The 22,951-nt window shown below is 44.2% G+C and overlaps 1 protein-coding gene and 1 pseudogene across 1 annotated transcript in view; both read left to right on the forward strand.

Annotated features, from left to right (window-relative positions):
* Window positions 1-22,951, forward strand: part of RFX4 (regulatory factor X4) — a 165,081-nt gene that overhangs the window by 39,222 nt on the left and 102,908 nt on the right. The window contains exon 4 of the mRNA XM_088837166.1: window positions 12,462-12,585. Within this exon, the coding sequence (XP_088693292.1) occupies window positions 12,462-12,585 (124 nt within the window). The remainder of the gene's footprint in view (window positions 1-12,461; window positions 12,586-22,951) is intronic.
* On the forward strand, window positions 4,370-5,490 carry LOC129536089 (zinc finger and SCAN domain-containing protein 4 pseudogene; annotated as a pseudogene).

Here is a 22,951-nt window from a genome sequence, read left to right on the forward strand (position 1 = left end):
TTCATACTCCAAAGCAGGCTTTTTCCCAGGCTTGTGATTTGGGGCAAGTCACTTAGCCTGCCATCTCTTCCTCCCCGTCCTGGGGATAATGTTACCCATCTTGAGGGAATAGCGACAGCAAGTATGAGCATCTCTGGTACAGAGTAGGCCCTTAAAAATATATATAAATCAAATCTGTTAATGTAAACAGGTTTCCCTTTGACAACCCAGGTGTTGAAGTTTTTGTAAAAAGTTTTTTGAGGGACTTTCCCTGGCTGTGAGGCATGTGGGATCTTAGGTCCCTGACCAGGGATCAAACCTGCATTTGCAGGGGGTGAGGGTTTGATCCCTGGTCAGGGACCTAAGATCCCACATGCCTCACAGCCAAAAAATAAACATAAAACAGAAACAATGTTGTAACAAACCCATTAAAGACTTTAAAAATAGTCCACATAAAAATCATTGTTTTAAGTTTTTGTATTTTGGATCTGTGCAAAAGCTTGCTTTTCTTCCCCCTATCCCCACTCCCTCCCTCTTCCTTCCATCCACTGTGTTACTGACCATGTTCAGGGCACAGTGCTAGGAACTATGCTGACTAAATAGGAATGTGCTTTGGTCCCAGTCTTCAAAGAGCTTTCAGTCTAAGATGTGAAGCATTACCTGAATATTCCACAGAAACATAGTTACCCTCCATACCGATAATTACCCTCCATTGAGTGATCGGCATATACAAGCCGGAGGGCTGAGGGCTGTGCATGGATTCTTGTATGCACAGCAGCCTTGGGAGATGGGTATTGGATACCATTCCCTTCATTTTCACAGATGAAGGGAGGGAGAGTCTGAGAGTTCAGGTAACATACCTGAGACAGTAGTGCTTGTCAGTGATGGAGGAGGATTCAAGCTCAGTGATCCCTGATGCAACACTGCTTTCTCTCAGTGAAGCTGTTAGAGCCATGAAAAGATGGGAAGAGCTCTGGAAATCCCTCGGAGGCAGTGAGAGCTTTCGGAGCAGAGGATGCATCTCCTCAAGTAAGATGCTTTCTACAGACATAACCCAGCACTCTACATATTATCGAATGAACGAATATGTGAACTTGTCAAGGAAGAAAGTAGTGTTTAGCAAATGGGGCTGTGTGGGAATTAAACATGGCTTCGTGGAAGAGAAATTTCAACTGAGCATTGAAGAGTGAGGCCCAGAAGAGGGAGTCCCCTCCGGTGGTGGGAAGGCCAGGGAACATGTACAGTAGGGTTGAATGTGACAAGGTGTGTTTGAGGAGTGGCAGGGAGTCCAGGGGTCTGGAGAGAAGTGTCTATATAGGGGAGTGAGGCCAGAGAAGCTGGAGACAGAGAAGTAGTTAGGAGTCAGAGAGAAGGAGCTGTGGGTGTCAAGGCAAGGAGTTTGGACTTGTATGAGAGGCAGAGAGGAGCCACTGAAGGGATTAGACTATTATCTGGCTCTGAGTGCTTAACCAGTTTATTTTTCCCAGATATTTTACAGTCTCAGATCTCTCTGATAACCTCAGTAATAAATTATGATGTTTAGCAAGTGAAAAATAAAAGAATCCTGGCATCTTTTTGTTGTTCAGTTATTAAGTTGTGTCCAACTCTTTTGTCACCCCATCTACTGCAGGACACCAGGTTTCCCTGTCCTCGGCTATCTCCCAGAGTTTGCTTAAGCTCTTGTCATCCTGTTGTTTTTACTTTTGGTAAAATAGAGGAAAAACGTTTCTGTCCCAGACATGTCTACAAGGACTTAAGAAGCAGAGGCTGGACTGAAAGCCCATGTGAATATACAAGAAAAATAGGTTTAAAATGAGAGCAGAGGGAGAAATTATGCTACAAGCTGAGACATCTGCTCTTCATTGTAAAGCGCTAATATGAAGCTTCCAGCACGTGCCCCCAGATGCTGTGTGCTGAAACTTAGTGAGGAGGCCTTTTGACAATGTATACTGCAGATAATGACTTGTGTTGGCGAGTGGATTGAGGTCATTATCCCTCCATAATAGGATAGGCTCAATTCAAATATGATCAAGTTGTTAAATAGAAGATCAGAAAATGGAAGAAGTAGAATGTTTTTGTGATCATTAAAGGAAAAAAAATCCAGGTATAATGGAGTATTGTTCACCATGCCAGACTAATGATGTCCTGTAGAAGTGAGGAGGAAAAGGGGAAATTTCATCAGATATGAAGAGATATAATTAACTGCCTTTCTTTCTGCCATGCCTTGAGCAGGGAAGCTGGCATTCCAATTAGCAACTTCGGTACATGCACGGACCTTCTGCAGTTTGCGAGGAGGTTTGGGGAACGGTGTCATGATGCTATTCCTGTAGAAACTCATCAAGCATCAAAGTCGCCCTTAATGCCAATTACATCTCTTCACTCCTGGAGCTTATTAAAATGCTTCATAGTCATAAGCCACCTAGATACCTTGAAGCGAAGAAGCTCCAGTAAGAGAAACAAAACATGGATAAGAATGTGGTTATTTTAGGAGGCTGTAGTCTTTGGCAGGTAGCTGCTTCATTAGCTTAGCCTGTGTGAACCGTGACTTACACCCATATGATTCAAACTGTTTGTCGTAGCTATGGTTTCAGTTAATGACATGTATTTTAAACTTGATCTCATATTTAATCCTGATTTCATGAGTGGCCAGATTTAATGAGCTAACAAGTCACATAAACAACAAATAGAAATTGAGGTACAGGGCGTTAGGTCTTCCCTGGTGGCTCGGAGGTAAAGAATCCCTTGCAATGCAGGAGACACAGGAAACAAGGGTTCGATCCCTGGGTTGGGAAGATCCCCTGAAAAAGGGACTGGCAGCCCACTCCAGTATTCTTACCTGGAGAATCTCATAGACGGACGGAGCAGCCTGGTACAGTCCATAGGATCGCAGAGTCGGACACTACTGAAGCTACTTAGCACAGAGGGTTAAGTGAAGTAACCAGTGAGTGGGGGAGCAGACATTTATCTGGGAGCCCATGCTCTTGAGCACCACATTTGGAAGCATTATCCTTCCCGCCCCCTCATAACTTGCCTTGTTGGCATTTATTAATCATAGGTATGGAGCCCCCTTCCACCCATTCAGCCCAGTTAAACTTGAGGGCTTCCCACAGTGCTCCCACCCTCCTCACATCTGGCATGAGACCCACACCCTATGTGTTATCTCTGCCCCTTCAGCCACTCCTTCAGTCCACACTCCATCATTTCCTGCCCCAACTATTAAAGTCACTCCAACCTGATCTCATTTGTTCATTCATTCATTTGACAGGTACTAGTGTCAGCCACTATGTGCCAGGCTTCATTAGTCCCCCTTGTCCAACCATCATACAGGTACTAGGTGAGTTTTCCAGAGAATAAATTCCATCATGGCACTCCCATGCTTTGAAAAGTTAAGCTTCCTATAATTTTAAAGATCACATGCTTTTTATAAGATGAATTCCAAATGGTTTAAAGTGCATGTTTGTTGAATGTGTCTATGGATTTTTCTCACCAAAATTAATTTTAGGAAATCATTAGCAAAGATAAGCAAACAGTGGTATTTCCCTGCTGTGGGTAGCTGGTTATGAACTGGTCATGGGCAAAGTTCCAATTGCCCAGGTTGTTCTTGTGTATGCATTAGACTGGAAAATGTCCCACAACACAGTGACCAAAAGAGTTGAAGTAAAGTTTTCTAAGGAAATCCCTTAATGGAAACCTCAATAGTCTAAGATGAAAATTATGAGACCTGATTGGGTTGTTGTTTGTTGTTTTTTTTTTTTTACATTCTTTTATACTCAATCTATTGCTGGCAAATACAACATACTAAATTTTCAATTAATACTAGTTACTGTTGTTGATTACATTTTAAATTGAAGTATAGTTGATTTACAATATTGTGTTAGTTTCTGGTATATAGCAAAGTAATTCAGTTAAACATGTATATTTGTTTTCATATTCTTCTTTATTATAATTTATTATAGGATATTGAATATAGTTCCCTGTAATATACAGTAAGACCTTGTTGTTTATATGTTTTATATATAATAGTTTTTATCTGCTAATTCCAAACTCCTAATTTATCCCTTCCCCACCCCATTTGCCCTTGGTAACCATAAAATTGTGTTCTATGCCTGTGAGCCTGTTTCTGCTTTGTGAATAAGTTCATTTGTATCATATTTTAAATTCCACCTAAGTGATATAGTATTAGTCTTTTTCTGACTTACTTTACTTAGTATAATATTATAATCTCTAGAGATGAACCCAGTTCAGAGAGCAAGTCACACAGCGAAGAGTCCTCAGCTGTCAGCCCAGGATCACCCAGCTTGAGGTTCAGTCTTCTGGAGGAGATCTCCAGAAGCAAAAGTCGTCAAGAACTAAATCCTGGCAGTTGAATCTATAAGAAACACCGCCAAGAATGGATTTAGGTTTCAGAGCATCATTTCAGCGTGAACCATCCAAGGATGACTCAAAGTCAGCAAGTACAGACTTTATCCCCAGTCGAGGACCCACTCTGCAAACAGCAGAGGATATCTCTAAGTTGCAGAACACTCAGCCCAGCTTATTGCAAAATGGCAATAACTCACGTGCAAGGCAGGAACTGCAAAGACTCTATAAGTCATTTCATTTATGGTTGCAGCCAGAAAAACACAGCAAGGATGAATTATTTTTCAACTTGCCCTGGAACAATTTATGATCAATAAGCACTGCAGTGAAAAGTCTACTTTGAAAAAGAAATGGGAAGCAAGTGGTGGAGATCTGGAGAAATTCACGGAAGACCTGCATGATGACTGCATAAAGCGTCCTGACTTGGAAATGAAGATAAAGAAAATGATGGCAACATTTCTGTGAAAACTCATCAAGTAAATGACAGTATTACTAGTCCAAGCAATCAAATACCTTCCCTAATCATTGTCCAAGAAGAGAACCATCCAAGGCTGGAAGAAGGAGGTGTTTCTCTGGAGAATCCACGAAGCTCCAGAAGAGGAGCAAGTCCATGCCCCTCCAGGCCCCAGGACAGATCCCTGAAAGGAGCCTCCTCTCAAGATGTCCTCATGGAAGTGGAACCAGACCAGGTCACCCCTGAGCCTGTTTCTACCCACCAGAGCTCTGAGGGGACTTCTGCATGTGGGGAACACCAGGAAAGATCCCACAGAGTCCCAGAAGTATACAGATGTGAGAGATGTCCCAAGACCTTCAGACATTCCTCTCGGTTCAGAGTTCACCAGAAAAGACACAATAATGAGAGGACATATATTTGTGGCGAATGTGGCAAAGGCTTCTTCCAGGCATCAGACCTCCACGTGCATCAGAGGATCCATACAGGAGAGAAGCCCTTCACGTGCAGCACATGTGAAATGGCTTTCACCCACAAAACCAACCTTCGAGCTCATGAGAGAACCCACACGGGAGAGAAGCCCTATGAGTGTTCCCTCTGCCAGAGACGCTTCCGCCAGTCCTCCACCTACCACCGCCATCTTAGGTTTCACCAGAAAACTACCCTCAAAAGTGCTCCACACTAAATTAAGCTTCCTTGGCTACGGCCCCAATGTAATGGACATAAATATGTATGTGAATATGTAGATTTCCATAGTATTTCTCTATTTAGAATATACTTTATAATTTCCTCATGTTATTCCCATTATCTCACACCACCCAAATGTAAGTTTAAAGAAGACAAGTAGTTTCTCAGTTTTTTTCACTAACTTATCCTGGGTTCTTTGAAATAGCTGACACATTTCAAACAACTAATAAATATCTATTTAGTACATGAAAAAAAAAATATTATAATCTCTAGGTCCATCCATGTTGCTGCAAATGGCATTATGCCATTCTTTTTTATGGCTGAGTAGTATTCCATTGTATTTGGTAACGTTATTAATATTCCTACAGCATCCTAGAAACACCTGGGTCTTCCTGCCTCTGAATTTTTTTTTTTCAGTTCTCTCAGTACCACTCCGTTGCCTTCTGAAAATAACACTATCATAGTAACTAATTTTTTTTAATATTTATTTTATTTTTGGCTGTGCTGGGTCTTTGTTGCCACTCATGGGCTTTCTTTAGTTGAGGGATATTCTGTAGTTGCTGCACGAGGGCTTATCATTTCGGTGGCTTCTCGTGCTACAGAGCACGGGCTCTAGGGCATGTGGGCTTCAATAGTGGTGGCCCATGGGCTCCGTAGTTGCAGCTCACAGGCTCCAGAGCTTAGGCTCATTAGTTGTGGAGCACAGTTGCCCTGTGGCAAGTGGATTTTCCTGGACCTGGGATCAAACTGGTATCCTTTGCATTGCAAGGTGGATTCTTAACCACTGGACTATGAGGGAAGCCCTGACACTTGAGGTTTTATTTTCTCTGTTTCATGCCCAGATGTTGGAGGTACATGCTTGGAGCAGGTACTTAAGCAAGTCACCAAGGATGCAGGCTTCCTCTTGCTTCTTGCAACCCAGTCTTTATCCTGTGGCTTTTATCCTCAAAGTGGCTGGTCTGCATCCACTGGGTACCACTTTTGGCTGTGGGCATCTGTGAGCAGCCACTGAGGGTTCACCAGCACAGCTCCACAGTAGAGCTGGTTGCCTCTTACTGACAGCATACCCCACCCACGGCTGACTGTGCTCTTGCAGTTGGTCCCATTCACCCTGATAAGCTCAATTGGTAAAGAATCTGCCTGTAATGCAGGAGACCCCGGTTCAATTCCTGGGTTGGGAAGATACCCTGGAGAAGGGAAAGGCTACCCACTCTAGTATTCTGGCCTGGAGAATCCCGTGGACTGTATAGTCCATGGGGTTGCAAAGAGTTGGACACAACTGAGCGACTTTTACTTCACCATGCGGCTGCCACTGGTATCATCTGCCCTGGTGTACTTCCTTGCCCTAAGTCCGAAGTCCTGGGTGCACCCAGAGGGCCTGATGGCAGAGGGATTATCTCTCGAAGCAACACCATTCTCATAGTAACTCTTCAACTCTGGAGGTTGCTGACTCTTACGCCAAGCCATATTTTCCTATGTGGCATTCAAGGATTCTCCGTGCCTCTTCTCCCACAGTTCTCTCTTTATAGATACTGCTTTACACACCCCATTCTCCACTCAGACCAGTGTCCCCATCATCTAGAGCTTGTGCCACATCGGTCTCTTATCCTTGCTGTTCTCCTTGCCTGGAACCCCCTCTGTCTACCGTGGCAGAATACCACAGTGGCTCAGAGTGTGAAAAACTCTTCCATTTACTAGCTGCATGACCATAGGCAAATGAATTTCACCCTCTGAGCCTCAGTTTCCTCATCTAAAATATGGGCATAACACTTCCATCACATGGTTATTGAGAGAGAATCCATACCCAGTGCCTGGCACCTAATAAGAGCTCAACAGATGATACTGTTTTTGTTGTAGTTACAAAGATGGAACCACAATCATCTGTTCCCATCTTCACAGTAATTTCTCTCTTTTCCCACCTTCCTCTGTACCTGTGGTTGGGAATTTGTAGTACTTAAATATTCTTATTTCTGTGTGTTATTCTCCCTCAAATAAACTGCAAAGTAAACTAGGGCATAGATTGTGTCTTATGTCAACACAGGAGCCTACAGGAGGCAGACAGGGAACAGAAAATAGATTGAGTGTAAGAAAAATAGTGAGGAGGGAGGACTCTGGCCAACCCCAGGGTACATGTAACTCTGGCCAATTGTTGTCATGCGGGAATATGGGCTGAATGCTGCCAGATCTCAGCCTTTTCAAAAGAAGCCAGAAATCCAGCTTCTTATGTGAAATGTCCTGAATTTTAAAAGTTGGGCCAACACTGTTCAGGCCAAACAAAGAATGTTTGTGAGACCCCACTTTGTGAAAGCTGCATTTTTCAGATGATCCCCACGAGTTTGTGCATAAGCCGGTTGTTTGGACCTTTGAACTTCACTTTTCTAGGGAGACGATACTGTGAATGGCATTTAGGGGTCCATTAAAAGGCTGATCCCCATTCACACCAGCCCCAAGGCTCAGGATAGAGCCTAATCTAATCTCTAAGTGAAACCATTTTTCCACAGGGAAACACCCTTTGAGTTCTGATTCACAGAATGCTGGGGACACACAGAATGTAAGCCCTTTTAGGACAGGGCTTTTGTTTTGTTCACCACTGATTCCTTAAAGTCTAGAACACTGCCTGGCTCTCAAATATATTTGTTGAGTTGAAGATGACCTGTATCTTTATTTATCTATGCTATGTGCTGTGTTAAGTCACTTCAGTCATGTCCGACTCTTGGTGATCCATGGACTGTAGCCCACCAGGCTCCTCTGTCCATGGGGATTCTCCAGGCATGGATACTGGAGCCCTCCTCCATACCCTCCTCCAGGGGATTTTCCCAACCCAGGGGTCAAGCCCACGTCTCTTATGTCTTTACACTGGCAGGCGGGTTCTTCATCACTAGTGCCACCTCAGAAGCCCCTTTATCCACTGTCCACCATTCATCAGTTCTCCAAGTACAAACAAGGACCATCCTGTGCACCACGGCATCCCCAGCACCTGGTAGGTGATAAGAGATCAACAAATATTTGCTGAAGGAATGTATGACTGAAACAATCTATCCTGCAAACATTTACTGAGCACCTGCTGTGTACCCAGAAGTCTGCTGGACTTCAAAAATGCAGAAGTGAATCAGACACCACCCCAGCCTCAAGGAATTAGGTTGCCTAGAAGGGATTGCATCAACTATTTCCTGGAACACTTCTAAAATTGTCAGGCGTTACTCAGCGTTCCCCTTCCCGGAAGAAGGGGGAGCGGGTGAGATGACCTGGGACCGGTTGGTCAGCACAGGCGTCTTCACTCTTTCGAGCGTCCCTCGGGTTGTTTGGCTGTCTGCGTCATCCACGCACTTGGAATATGAAATGATTGAACTGATTTTCTCTCAACTACATGTTGCAATGAGCCGAGGGACCACTGCCCTTTCAAGTGGGCACCTTGGGAGGCCGTGTCCTCATTCCTCTTCAGTTACGACAGCGCTGAACCACTTCTTTGGCAAGTGCCCTCAGAGAAAGTTAGAAGCCACTTGAGGACATTTGTTTCATTGCTTTAGCATCATGCCTTATTTCTGACCCCCTGGAAAAAAATCATTGGGAGAAAAGGGTATTCCAGTCACTTAAGCCCTCCAACTTGGTTCCAAATGACTTGGGATTGTTTCCTAAAATTCAATTCACGAACAAAGGAGAAATATATTCTGTTGGTGAGTTTATTGAACAGTGTGTGCCTCATGCTCTGATGGCAGCAGGGCCCAAAAAGAAGTCCCCAAACTGTCATGTGCCCCAGAAGTTTTGTTGAAAAAGAGGTTTAACCTTCCAGTGTGGCCATGACAAAGGAGGCTGATTCTTTTGGATGCTTACATTCATTTCAGTAGTGAAAACTTTTATATTTAGACTTAGCCAGCTGGACTCAGTTTAGATGATCCCAATTTTTTTGGCAATATCCAAAGCATCGTAGTCAGGAGCTGGTTGAATATATGCCTTTTCCTATCCATCAATTCTATGTGACCTCAGCCACATAAATGTCATAGAGCTTCTTCACAGGCTGTTTTATTTTTTTTTATCTTTTTATTTTATACTGAAAAGTGAAAGTGTTAGTCACTCAGTGGTATCTGACTCTCTGCAACCCTATGGACTGTAGCCCTTCAGGCTCCTCTGTCCATGGAATTCTCCAGGCAAGAATACTGGAGTGGGTTGCCATTCCCTTCTTCAGGGGATCTTCCTGACCCAGGGGTTGAACCTGGCTGTCCCACATTGCAGGCAGATTCTTTACCTTCTGAGCCACCAGGGAAGCCCCATCCCAGGAATAGAAAATTAACAAACAATGTTGTGATAGTTTCCGATGAAAGTGAAGGGACTCAGCCATACATATACTTGTATCCATTCTCCTCCCAAAGAAAAGCAATGCCAACGAATGTTCAAACTCCCACACAATTGCACTCATCTCACACACTAGCAAAACAATGCTCAAAATTCTCCAAGTGAGGCTTCAACAGTACACGAACCAAGAACATCCAGATGTTCAAGCTGGATTTAGAAAAGGCAGAGGAATCAGAGATCAAACTGCTAACATCTGTTGGATCATAGAAAAAGCAAGAGAGTTTCAGAAAAACATCTGTTTCTGCTTTATTGACTACGCCAAAGTCTTTGACTGTGTGACAATAAACTGTGGAAAATTCTTCAAGGGATGGGAATACCAGACCACCTTACCTACCTGCCTCCTGAGATATCTGTATGCAAGTCAAGAAGGAACATTTAGAACCAGACATGGGACAACAGACTGGTTCCAAATTGGGAAAAGAAGTACATCAAGGCTGTATATTGTCACCCTGCTTATTTAACTTATATGCAGAGTACATCATGTGAAATGCCAGGCTGGATGAAGCACAAGCTGGAATCAAGATTTCATGGAGAAATATCTATAACCTCAGATATGCAGATGACACCGTCCTTTTGGCAGAAAGCAAAGAGGAACTAAATAGCCTCTTGATGAAAGTGATAGAGGAGAGTGAAAAAGCTGGCTAATAACTCAACATTCAAAAAATGAAGATCATGGTATCCAGTCCCATCACTTCATGGCAAATAGATGGGAAACAATGGAAACGGTGAGAGACTTTATTTTGGGGGGCTCCAAAATCACTGCAGATGGTGATTGCAGCCATGAAATTAAAAGACGCTTGCTCCTTGGAAGAAAAGCTATGACCAGCCTAGACAGCGTATTAAAATCAGAGACATTATTTTGCCAACAAAGGTTCATATAGTCAAAGCTATGGTTTTTCCAGTAGTCATGTATGGATGTGAGAGTTGGACCATAAAGAAAGCTGAGCACCGAAGAATTGATGCTTTTGAACTGTGGTGTTGGAGAAGACTCTTGAGAGTCCCTTGGACTCCTCCCTTGGAGGAGATACAACCAGTCCATCCTAAAGGAAATCAGTCCTGAATATTCTTTGGAAGGACTGATGCTGAAGCTGAAACTCCAATACTTTGGCCACCTGATGTGAAGAACTGACTTATTGGAAAGACCTTGATGCTGGGCAAGATTGAAGGCAGGAGGAGAAGGGGACGACAGAGGATGAGATGGTTGGATGGCATCACTGACTCTATGGACATGAGTTTGAGCAAGCTCCAGGAATTGGTGATGGACAGGGAAGCCTGGCATCCTGCAGTCCATGGGGTCGCAGAGTCATACATGATTTAGGACTGAACTGAACTGATTTTCCTCCAAACTCCCCTCCCATCCAGGCTGCCACATAACATTGAGCAAAGTTTCCTGTGCTATATAGTAGGTCCTTGTTTATCCATTTTAAATATAGCAGGGTGTACATGTCCATCCCCAACTCCCTAACTATCCCTATCCCTCATCCTTCCTGCCAGCAACCATAAATTTGTTCTTGAAGTCTTCACAGCCTGTTTAATTTGGTGCTGGTTGCTCTTGACTTTCACAGTGAACACCAATGTGCTGTTGTCTTCTGTTTTCTTCATGGTTGACTTAGTGAGGGGGAACTTGATGATTGGATGGCTACGTTTTGGTGTTTGGGTTAAAGAGGGAAAAAAAACTGTCTAGTTTACTCTTATGTCCCCAGTATCTAGCACAAATTCTGGACATCTGAGTGTTCAAAAATGTTTTATGGAGAGGGAGAGTGGATGATAATGAAGTCCAACACCTACTGAGTGCTCACCACATGCCAGGCCCCATGCTGGTTTGTGTCACACGTTACATCTGATCAACAGTCAGATCTAACAGTCTGGCAGTTACAGTTGATACCTCCAGAAAGAAACTGAGGGCTGAGGTTAAATAACTTGCCCAAGGTCACCAAGCCAGCAAGTGCCAAAACTGGAATTTGAACCGAGGTGGAAATTCCCTGGGCTTCCCTGGTGGCTCAGACAGTAAAGAATCTGCCCATGGTGTGGTACCCTGAACCCCTAACCTATAGTCATTAAGCAGGTAATGGCTATGGAATCACATGATATAATCTCAGTTCAGCAGGGAAGGTGAGCCTAAAGAAAATGAGCAGTTTAGCCCCCTGCCGTGGTCATAAAACCTCCCTCAGTGAGCAGGTCAGAGCCTCTCTGGCTTCCCAGTCTTTCATGGAGTGTTTGTTTTCCCTGGCTGTCTCACTCTGCTGCTCTCATTAGCCAGGAAGCACCAAGATTTTGACACCTGTTAGAGATGGCTACACAGTGGGTAGCTTGGGTAAAGGGGGGCACCTGCGAGATTCTGTATCATTGCTTGGAGCTGGGGGGAACCTGATTCACCCAAAATGCAGTCAGGCCAGTGACCCCGCAGAGGAAAGCGAATAGGAATTGCATTGGAAAAGTGACCTGAAGTAGTACCCAAAGGGGCCGGGAGTCTGATCCGTGCCCGGCTTTAGGTAAGTTGCTTTGTCTTCCTGGGTCTCAGTTTTCCCATCTGTAGTAGAAGAGTTATTTCTCAGGCCTGCCCAGCTCTGGAGAAGGACTAGAAAGAACAGGTCCTTCTTGCTTGGATTCTCTCATCAAGCTTTTATTTCCCCAGGCTGGAGGAGAACTACGAGATTGCAGAAGGAGTGTGCATCCCCCGCAGCGCCCTCTACATGCATTACCTGGATTTCTGTGAGAAGAATGACACCCAGCCTGTTAATGCTGCCAGCTTTGGGAAGGTGAGTCCAGCCTCATGAAGCTTATTCCTTTTCTTCCTCTTCTGAGTAACGGATGTGTAGTTCTTAACCATGTTTGAAAGAATTCATTTTTTTTTAGGTTACCAAAGTAAATACTTCGGTTACTTTGCCATTAAAATGTCAAACAATTATTAACAAAGTAGTACCAAACCAAATGCCAAAACAGAGTAATACCAAAGATAAAAATTTTCAAACAATTCAGACATGTTGTAAAATAAAAATGAATGTCTACCTTGAATTTCCTCAGTACTTAATTTGCAAACAGTAACTTCTTTTCTCTGAGAGGTAGTTCTTGAACTGGAAAGTATGTTATGTGGATGTCAGTGGGATCGGCTCGGGTTAGCAACGTGAGAGACTTGGAGAAACTGTGAAGGGGCCTTGCATCATCAGCGTGGAAGTCTGGGAGTCCTCAACTGGAGGTAGTACAATTTGTACTATCACTGCAGACCTGACTGTTCTCTATCCACTTATGATGAAAATACATTCCACACGTTTTTCTGTAGTTATCTCTACAGAAAATCATTACCACTGAACATTCATATTCAGCAAGCCAAGGCAGGCCGCTGGAACTTTCTTTAAGATTCACTTCATTGTACAGCAGAAACTAACACAACATTGTAAAGCAATTGTATTCCAATGGAAAAAAAAAAAAGACTCATCATGTGTTTATTTGATAGATAAAAACCTAGATATTTTACATCCTGAAAGCACTCAATTTGAGTCAATATGTCTAAACTCTTTCACCTTTTATTAGCTTCTTTTTTACCATGTATAATTTTTTTTCTGCATCTGCCAACAAAAAAACAGGCAGTATTGTCCTGCACCATTATTCCTTACCAGTGTTCTGAGTGTGAGTGTAGTGGACAGAAACAACAGGAAGATGTTTAAGTTTCAGAAACTTCCTTTTCAGATCCCCAACAGATATATCATGAGCAAGAAAAAAAAAAGCAGAGCAATGTTAGGCCTGAAGCAACCACCCCGGAGAGTCTGAAACCAAGTGGCTGAGAACTGGCTTCACTCAAAAAATGTGAAGATGCTTGGTGGTGATTTAGGGAGGGAAAAATGTTTGTGTGATGGGTTAATGCTGGTTCTCCAAAGTGAAAAGAACGTTAAAAAAAAAAAAAAGTCAATGAAGAAACAACTTTTGCCGGTTATTCATTTGGGCAGTATTGATTGAGACACACTGTGTGGCAAGCATTATGGCAGGCAGTGGGACTTAAAGGGAACCTGATCTGGGTTCCCCTGTGGAAAGGCTCCCAGTCTAGGGAGGGGGACTGTGAGCCCTCGGCAGTGGGAGAAGGAAGAATCCAGACGGAGAGCATTCCTGTTCTGTGGTCCTGCAACATTCTCTCGGATTCACACGCGCCCTGGCAGAGACTGTGATGGAGAGTCCAGATAAAGCCTCTCAGATAGGAAGACGGGTTGGGTGAACCAAACAACCAAGAATCCCAGCTCTCCTGGACTTATCACATAACTTTTCTGAGCCTCAGTCCTGTCAGCTCTGAAATGGGAATTAACCCCTGCCTTCTTCCCAGGGATGTTGCAAGATACACAGGAGAGAATGGTGGTGGCTGATATAGCCTACTGTTCTCTGAGTCATCTGGTTGCTCAGATACTTAGTAACACCTACCATGTGCATTACAACTGTCATTCTTATGAATTCTCCATGAGATGCTTGTGCACAGATACAAATAGCCATTGGTTAGCTTAGGTTCTGAAACGAAAACAAACCAAAAACATTCACCATTTCTAGAAACTCCAATTTGCCTGTGTAAGGACCTTCTATCCCTTTTTCTCTCAAATACTTTTGTGATTTTGTTGTCAGCTCAGGGTTTCCCTGACCTTGTGATCTAGGTAAAATTAATTTATCTCTGACCCCATACTCCTAGCACCTCCTAGACCCCCTCCGCCTAGCATTCCAAGTCTTAAATCTGCCCCCAGGATTTCAACAAGTCCCAGTATGTTTGCATCCTTCAGTTCAGTTCAGTTCAGTTCAGTTGTTTAGTCATGTCCGACTCTTCGCGACCCCATGGACTCCAGCACGCCAGGCCTCCCTGACCATCACCAACTCCTAGAGTTTACTCAAACTCATCTCCATTGAGTCGGTAATGCCATCCAACAATCTCATCCTCTGTTGTCCCCTTCTCCTCCTGCCTTCACTCTTTCCCAGCATCAGGGTCTTTTCCAAGGAGTCAGTTCTTCACGTCAGGTGGCCAAAGTATTGGAGTTTCAGCTTCAGCATCAGTCCTTCCAATGAATATTCAGGACTAATTTCCTTTAGGATGGACTGGTTGGATCCCTTGCAGGGCAAGGGACTCTCAAGAGTCTTCTCCAACACCACAGTTCAAAAGCATCAATTCTTCAGCGCTCAGCTTTCTTCACAGTCCAACTCTCACATCCATACGTGACCACTGGATAAACTATAGCCTTGACGAGATGGACCTTGGTTGGCAAAGTAATGTCTCTGCTTTTTAATCTGCTATCTAAGTTGGTCATAACTTTCCTTCCAAGGAGTAAGCGTCTTTTAATTTCATGGCTGCAATTACCATCTGCAGTGATTATGGAGCCAAAAAGAAGTCAGTCACTGTTTCCACTGTTTCCCCATCTATTTCCCATGAAGTGATGGGACCAGATGCCATGATCTTAGTTTTCTGAATGTTGAGCTTTAAGCCAACTTTTTCACTCTCCTCTTTCACTTTCATCAAGAGGCTCTTTAGTTCTTCACTTTCTGCCATAAGGGTGGTGTCATCTGCATATCTGAGGTTATTGATATTTCTCCATGAAATCTTGATTCCAGCTTGTGTTTCTTCCAGTCCAGCATTTCTCATGATGTACTCTGCATATAAGTTAAATAAGCAGGGTGACAATATACAGCTTTGACGTACTCCTTTTCCTATTTGGAACCAGTCTGTTGTTCCATGTCCAGTTCTAACTTTTGCTTCCTGACCTGCATACAGGTTTCTTAAGAGGCAGGTCAGGTGGCCTGGTATTCCCATCTCTTTCAGAATTTTCCACAGTTTATTGTTAGCCACACAGTCAAAGCCTTTGGCATAGTCAATAAAGCAGAAGTAGATGTTTTTCTGGAACTCTCTTGCTTTCTCCATGATCCAGTGGATGTTGGCAATTTGATCTTTGGTTCCTCTGCCTTTTCTAAAACCAGCTTGAACATCTGGAAGTTCACGGTTCACGTATTGCTGATGCCTGGCTAGGAGAATTTTGAGCATGACTTTACTAGCGTGTGAGATGAGTGCAATCGTGCAGTAGTTTGAGCATTCTTTAGGGTCATCTTGACTTGGGACTCCTCCCTCTATATATACCACCTCTCTCTACACCTGTGCTGTTCAGTATAGTAGCCACTGGCTACATACAGTTGTTTAAATCAAAATTAAAATTCAGTCCTCAGATAGACAGTTCAGTTCAGTTCAGTCGCTTAGTCGTGTCCGACTCTTTGCGACCCCATGAACCACAGCACGCCAGGCCTCCCTGTCCATCACCAACTCCCGGAGTTCACTCAAACTCATGTCCATCGAGTCGGTGATGCCATCCAGCCATCTCATTCTCTGTCATTCTCAGATAGACAGTAGCAACATGTAACTGCAGGCTACCATATTGGACAGTGCCAATAGAACATTCCCATCTGTACAGCAAGTTCTGTTGGACAGCCCTATTCTGTACCATCATGAGCTAGGGATGGCACTCAGGGTCTTCTTTGCTTTGCACAAAGCAGTCCAGAGAAAGCATCTGTGATCCTAACAGACTGAAGTTTGCAGTGGTGATTTACACCCCAAACATTGTCCCATGGAACAGATGTCCCCATCTCAGAATGCTCCCTGGTCCTCCTTCCATTTCCCCAAAGCTGATCCCAGCCCTCTCTGCTGCTGCATCCTTCCTCCTAGAACTCCTCCTTCTGTTCCCTTCACTCTCTCCTTCTTTCTTGGGATGACCTCCACCAAATTTCCTCTGCTCTCCAATCCTTGGTTCCTGCTGACATCTATACCCACAGGTCTCATTTATTCCAAATGGCTTTTCAAAGTATTTTTTCAAATAGTAAGTTTCCTCTCTAAGAATTACAGTGCCAGCTGCTTTCAGAATAGTCATTTAAAAAAGCATTCAAATGCCGTCTTATCTTCAGTCCCAAAGCAGGGAAATACTCTAATGGAATTAAAAGCATAAATGAAAAACGGCCTCTGCAGCTGCCTTGCCATCGATTTCAAGTGCGCTGGAAAGGAGGGCTGTCCTTCCAGTCACAGAGGACAGAAGGTGCCTGCTGAGGGTTTTCGCATTAAGTTTGTTGAATTGAAATCCCAGACACATTTGCCCCTCCTGAAGGCTCCGAGCAAGCTGCAGCTGCCATCTCCTAGAGAGAAAGGGACTAGTTGTTCTGAAAAACTTTGGAGGGGAATTGTGGACAGTCTTCCTTTGAGCAGTTCTGTCCAAATGTATGATTCGTCTCTGAACTTTTAGCTCAGAACAAGCAAAGTTCACTATTTCAGCTTAGGTTTTAGAGGAAAATTAAACTGGTGGTCATCTTCCCATCTAACGTGTAAGTGGGCTGAAATGAAAGAGACATTGGTAGTGAAGCTCTCCCAAAGTCACCTGACTGAGATCCTGTTCTCGATAAAGTGGACGGCAGCAATTGCTCTGCTCCAAGTGAGATGCGAAATAGAAATTCTCTCTCCAACACTGTGGCCAAGCTCCAAAAGCACTGGCTTCCAGTAATGTTGTATTGACTTTGGGTCCTGGAACTAATTTAGGAGGTGCAGAGAATGCTGAGGCTGCTAGCTGAACTGGTCTTGTGCTTGCTTTCGCTGTTAACTAGGGTCGTGAAAGGTCACCCAACTTGGAGACACTTAACTTTTCTGAGCTCCCGTCTCCTTACCTTTCCTTGGAAGCATCCCTCACCAAATTACTGTGTGGATAAAATGAGACTGTGCTATGAGAACTTTTTTTAAAACTCAAATTCTCTACCAAGGGAAGAAATCACTGCCTAGAATTGGCTCCATTCCACTCTGTCTCCTCTGTTTTATTGTGCTTCATTTTTTCCCCCCATTTTATTTATTTATTACTTTACAATATTGTATTGGTTTTGCCATACATTGACATGAATCTGCCCCGGGTGTACCTGTGCTCCCCATCTTGAACCCCCCTCCCCATATCATCCCTCTGGGTCATCCGATTGTGCTCCATTTTTTACTTATCACTGTCTGAACTATTTTATATGTGTATGATGTTACTAGTATATACCATTATCTATACTGTACTTTAGTTATCTATGTATAGTTATCTATACTGTATTATGCTGTGTGTGCACTCAGTCATGTGCAACTCCTTGTGACTCCGTGGACTGTAGCCCACCAGGTTCCTCTGACCATGGAATTCTCTAGGCAAGAATATTGGAGTTGAGTGCCATTTCCTACTCCACGGGATCTTCACGACCCAGGGATCAAACCCACATCTCTTGCATTTCCTGAATTGGCAGGCAGATTCTTTATCACTAGTGCCACCTGTATTGTATACAATCTATATATTGTATGCAATATATAATTGCATGTAACTAAAACCAATACCCAGTTGTGGATGTGACCAGTGATAGAAGCAAGGTCCGGTGCTGTAAAGAGCAATATTGCATAGGAACCTGGAATGTTAGGTCCATGAATCAAGGCAAATTGGAAGGGTTGGGGGCGGGAGGAGAAGGGGACGACGGAGAATGAGATGGCTGGATGGCATCACTGACTCTGTGGACATGAGTTTGGGTGTACTCCGGGAGTTGGTGATGGACAGGGAGGCCTGGCGTGCTGTGATTCATGGGGTCGCAGAGAGTCGGACACGACTGAGCGACTGAACTGAACTGAACTGAACTGGATGTATATATATATCGGAGAAGGCAATGGCAAGCCACTCCAGTACTCTTGCCTAGAAAATCCCATGGATGGAGGAGCCTGGTAGGCTGCAGTCCATGGGGTCGCTACAAGTCAGACATGACTGAGCAACTTCACTTTCACTTTTCACTTTCACACACTGGAGAAGGAAATGGCAACCCACTCCAGTGTTCTTGCCTGGAGAATCCCAGGGACGGGGGAGCCTGGTGGGCTGCCGTCTATGGGGTCGCACAGAGTCGGACACGACTGAAGTGACTTAGCAGCAGTGTGTGTATATATATATATATGTTATAGCTATCTATATATAAGTTGCTTGTGTTTTGTTTGTCTCTTTCTTTAGAATGGAAGCTCCATGAGGACCTTTTTGTTCACCATGTATGCCTAACCCCCTGGAATAGTTAGTGCCTGGCACATAGTAGGTCTTCAGATATTTGAAGACTGAATGATTCATATTATTGCTATTCACCAAGAACACTATGAATCATTTGACATATGGGAATTTGTTTAACCCATATGGTCACCATATGAAATTGGCATTGTACCCACTTCCCATTAGCCCACTTGCCAAGTAAGGATAAACTTGTTGAGGTACCAGTGGAAACCGGTCATATTTTCACTGACTTTGAAGAGTTGCCTTCAGAGTTCTCTGTCCATCCTTCCTATTCTGCCCTCTGACAACCTTGCAGGGAAATCCCGCATCCGACCATGGCATCAGGCCATGATCAGCCATCATATCAGTCCTGGATGGATTATTCAAACTCATTCTCAGCTATGAAAAAGCCCGTGCATGCGTGCTAAGTCGCTTCAGTTATGTCTGACTCTTGGCGACCCTATGGACAGTAGCCTCCAGGCTCCTCTGTCCCTGGGATTCTCTAGGCAAGAATACTGGAGTGGGTTGCAATGCCCTCCTCCAGAGGATCTTCCCAACCAAGGGATTGAACCCAAGTCTCTTCTCCTGCCGGAGAAGGCAATGGCAAGCCACTCCAGTACTATTGCCTAGAAAATCCCATGGATGGAGGAGCCTGGTAGGCTGCAGTCCGTGGGGTCGCTAAGGGTCGGACACAACTGAGCAACTTCACTTTCACTTTTCACTTTCACACATTGGAGAAGGAAATGGCAACCCACTCCAGTGTTCTTGCCTGGAGAATCCCAGGGACGGGGGAGCCTGGTGGGCTTCCGTCTATGGGGTCACACAGAGTCGGACACGACTGAAGTGACTTAGCAGCAGCAGCAGCAGCTCTTCTCCTGCATTGGCAGGTGGGTTCTTTACCATTAGCTCCCACCTGGGTTCTCTCCAATTTAAAACTTCCATCTGGCTTCCATAGAAGTAAGAGTCTCCCCCTCTCTATGCCTCAGAATTTGCTCTGTGAAAGGGGAGGGGGAGTTTTTTCTTTCCTATTTTGACTCCTCAGGGCTGGAGAAGGGGTCAGTGGGGGAGGGTGGCTAGAGGAAAGCAGCTGGAGTCATTTCGCCCAGTCGGTGCTCTCCAAAGGCTCCTCCCAGCTATCAGTGTGCTATGCTTGGATTGCCATCCATGTGCTGTGGGTAGGCGTCCGGCAGTGTGTTTGCGGGCACCTCCTGTGGGTTCCCCTCCACTGGCTGCAGGACGGTGCTCTCCAGCTGACCTCCCACTGCCCATCACTCTCGCTCCTCCCCTGAGGATTCAGCCTGTGGCTCTGGCCTCATGTTGCACTCTTATTCTCAGAGACACCCAGGTGAGTTCCCACAAGTGTAATGAGTGTGGAACAGGCCAAACGTACAAACAGAAAATGGCTTTGCTTTGTTCCTCAACATTGTTCTGGCCAAACTGCCTTCCTGGACCCCTGATGGTTTGTGGCAGGTTGAATAGCTTTTTGGTTACCGACTAAAAAAACAAGCCTCTTTTTAATAATGTAGATGCTCTTGTAGACACTAAAGTCCAGTCCAGTGCTCCAGTTAAAACTGCAGTGTCTCATTTACTTCAGAACTCCTTCCCCCCGACCCACCCCATGAGTGGCCAGTTGATGGGGGCTGGAAACCTGAAGTGGGGGCGGGGGAGGGGAATGGTCTGACCTTCTGCTCATCCCTGACCTTTCCTTCCTGCTGCTGGTGCCTCCAGGCTTGCCAGGGTGAGAAAAAACACTTCCAAAGGGACAGCCCTAGTACTCCAACAGAGGCAGGGAAATAAATATTTAGAGAACAACAGAAGTGTCAATTGAAACAAACACAAGGTAATAGGGATCAGAATTGGCCTACACCTGACATCATACTCAGTCAAATTGCCCAATCTTATTAAAGACAATTCTTTTTAACAGATATTAGAAGTATCTGGGTGTGGGTATGTTAGTCGTGGAGTCATGTCCGACTCTTTGCAGTCGTGTCTGACTATAGCCCTCCAGGCTCTTCTGTGCATATGGAATTCTCCAGACAAGAATACTGGAGTATGTTGTCATTCCCTTCTTCAGGGGATCTTCCGAACCCAGGGATCAAACCCGGGTCTCCTGCATTGCAGGCAGATTCTTTATCGCTGAGCCACCAGGGAAGCCCTAGAAGTATCTAGCTATGTATAATTATAAATACAACATTCATGGATGTTTAATAAAATTAATAAAAATAGCAAACACTTACATTAATTCAGTTCAGTCACTCATTCGTGTCGGACTGTTTGTGACTTCTTGGACTGCAGCATGCCAGGCCTCCCTGTCCATCACCAACTCCCGGAGTTTACTCAGACTCAAGTGTATCAAGACAGTGATGCCATCCAGTCATCTCATTCTCTGTTGTCCTCTTCTCCTCCCGCCTTCAATCTTTCCCAGCATCAGGGTCTTTTCCAAGGAGTCAGTTCTTCACGTCAGGTAGCCAAAGTATTGGAGTTTCAGCTTCAGCATCAGTCCTTCCAATGAATATTCAGGACTGATTTCCTTTAGGATGGACTGGTTGGATTTCCTTGCTATCCAAGGGACTCTCGAAAGTCTTCTTCAATACCACAGTTCAAAAGCATCAATTCTTCAGCACTCAGCTTTCTTTATAGTCCAACTCTCTCATCTATACATGACTACTGGAAAAACCAAAGCTTTGACTAGATGGACCTTTGTTGGCCAAGTAATGTCTCTGCTTTTTAATATGCTATCTAGGTTGGAAATGGCAACCCACTCCAGTGCTCTTGCCTAGAGAATCCCAGGGACGGGGGAGCCTGGTGGGCTGCCGTCTATGGGGTCGCACAGAGTCAGACACGACTGAAGTGACTTAGCAGCAGCAGCAGCAGCAGCTAGGTTGGTCATAGCTTTTCTTCCAAGGAGCAAGCATCTTTTAATTGCATGGGTGCAGCAGTGATTTTGGAGCCCCCCAAAAATAAAGTCTGTCATTGTTTCCCCATCTATTTGCCATGAAGTGATGAGACCAGATGCCATGATCTTAGTTTTCTGAATATTGAGCTTTAAGCCAACTTTTTCACTCTCCTCTTTCATTTTCATCAAGAGGTTCTTTAGTTCTTCTTCACTTTCTGCCATAAGGGTAGTGTCATCTGCATATCTGAGGTTATTGATATTTCTCTCTGAAATCTTGATTCCAGCTTGTGCTTCATCCAGTCCAGCATTTCTCATGATGTATTCTGTATATAAGTTAAATAAGCAGGGTGGCAATATACAGCCTTGATGTACTCCTTTCCCAATTTGGAATCAGTCTGTTGTTCCATGTCAGTTCTAAGTGTTGCTTCTTGACCTGCATTCAGATTTCTCAGGAAGCATGTCAGGTGGCCTGGTATTCCCACCTCTTTCAGAATTTTCCACAGTTTATTGTGATCCACACAGTCAAAGGCTTTGGCATAGTCAATAAAGCAGAAATAGATGTTTTTCTGGCACTCTCTTGCTTTTTCTATGATCTAGCAGATGTTGGCAATTTAATCTCTGGTTCCTCTGCCTTTTCTAAATCCAGCTTGAACATCGGAACTTCATGTTTCACATACTGTTGAAGCCTGGCTTGGAGAATTTTGAGCATTACTTACTAGGATGTGAGATGAGTACAATTGTGCAGTAGCTTGAGCATTCTTTGACTTTGCCTTCCTTTGGGATTAGAATGAAAACTGACCTTTTGCAGTCCTGTGTCCATTGCTGAGTTTTCCAAATTTGCTGGCATATTGAGTGAAGCACTTTCACAGAATCATCCTTTAGGATTTGAAATAGCTCAGCTGGAATTCCATCACCTCCACTAGCTTTGTTCATAGTGATGCTTCCTAAGGCCCACTTGACTTCACATTCCAGGATGTCTGGCTCTAGGTGAGTGATCATACCATCGTGATTATCTTGGTCATGAAGTTCTTTTTTGTATAGTTCTTCTGTGTTTTCTTGCCACCTCTTCTTAATATCTTCTGCTTCTGTTCAGTCCATACCAGTTCTGGCTTTTATTGAGCCCATCTTTGCATGAAATTTTCCCTAGGTATGTCTAATTTTCTTGAAGAGATCTCTAGTCTTTCCCATTCTATTGTTTTCCTC

The sequence above is a fragment of the Moschus berezovskii genome, chromosome 6 (assembly GCF_049115385.1).
Source record: "Moschus berezovskii isolate FMDL1 chromosome 6, NW_MosBer_1.0, whole genome shotgun sequence".
Taxonomy (NCBI): domain Eukaryota; kingdom Metazoa; phylum Chordata; class Mammalia; order Artiodactyla; family Moschidae; genus Moschus; species Moschus berezovskii.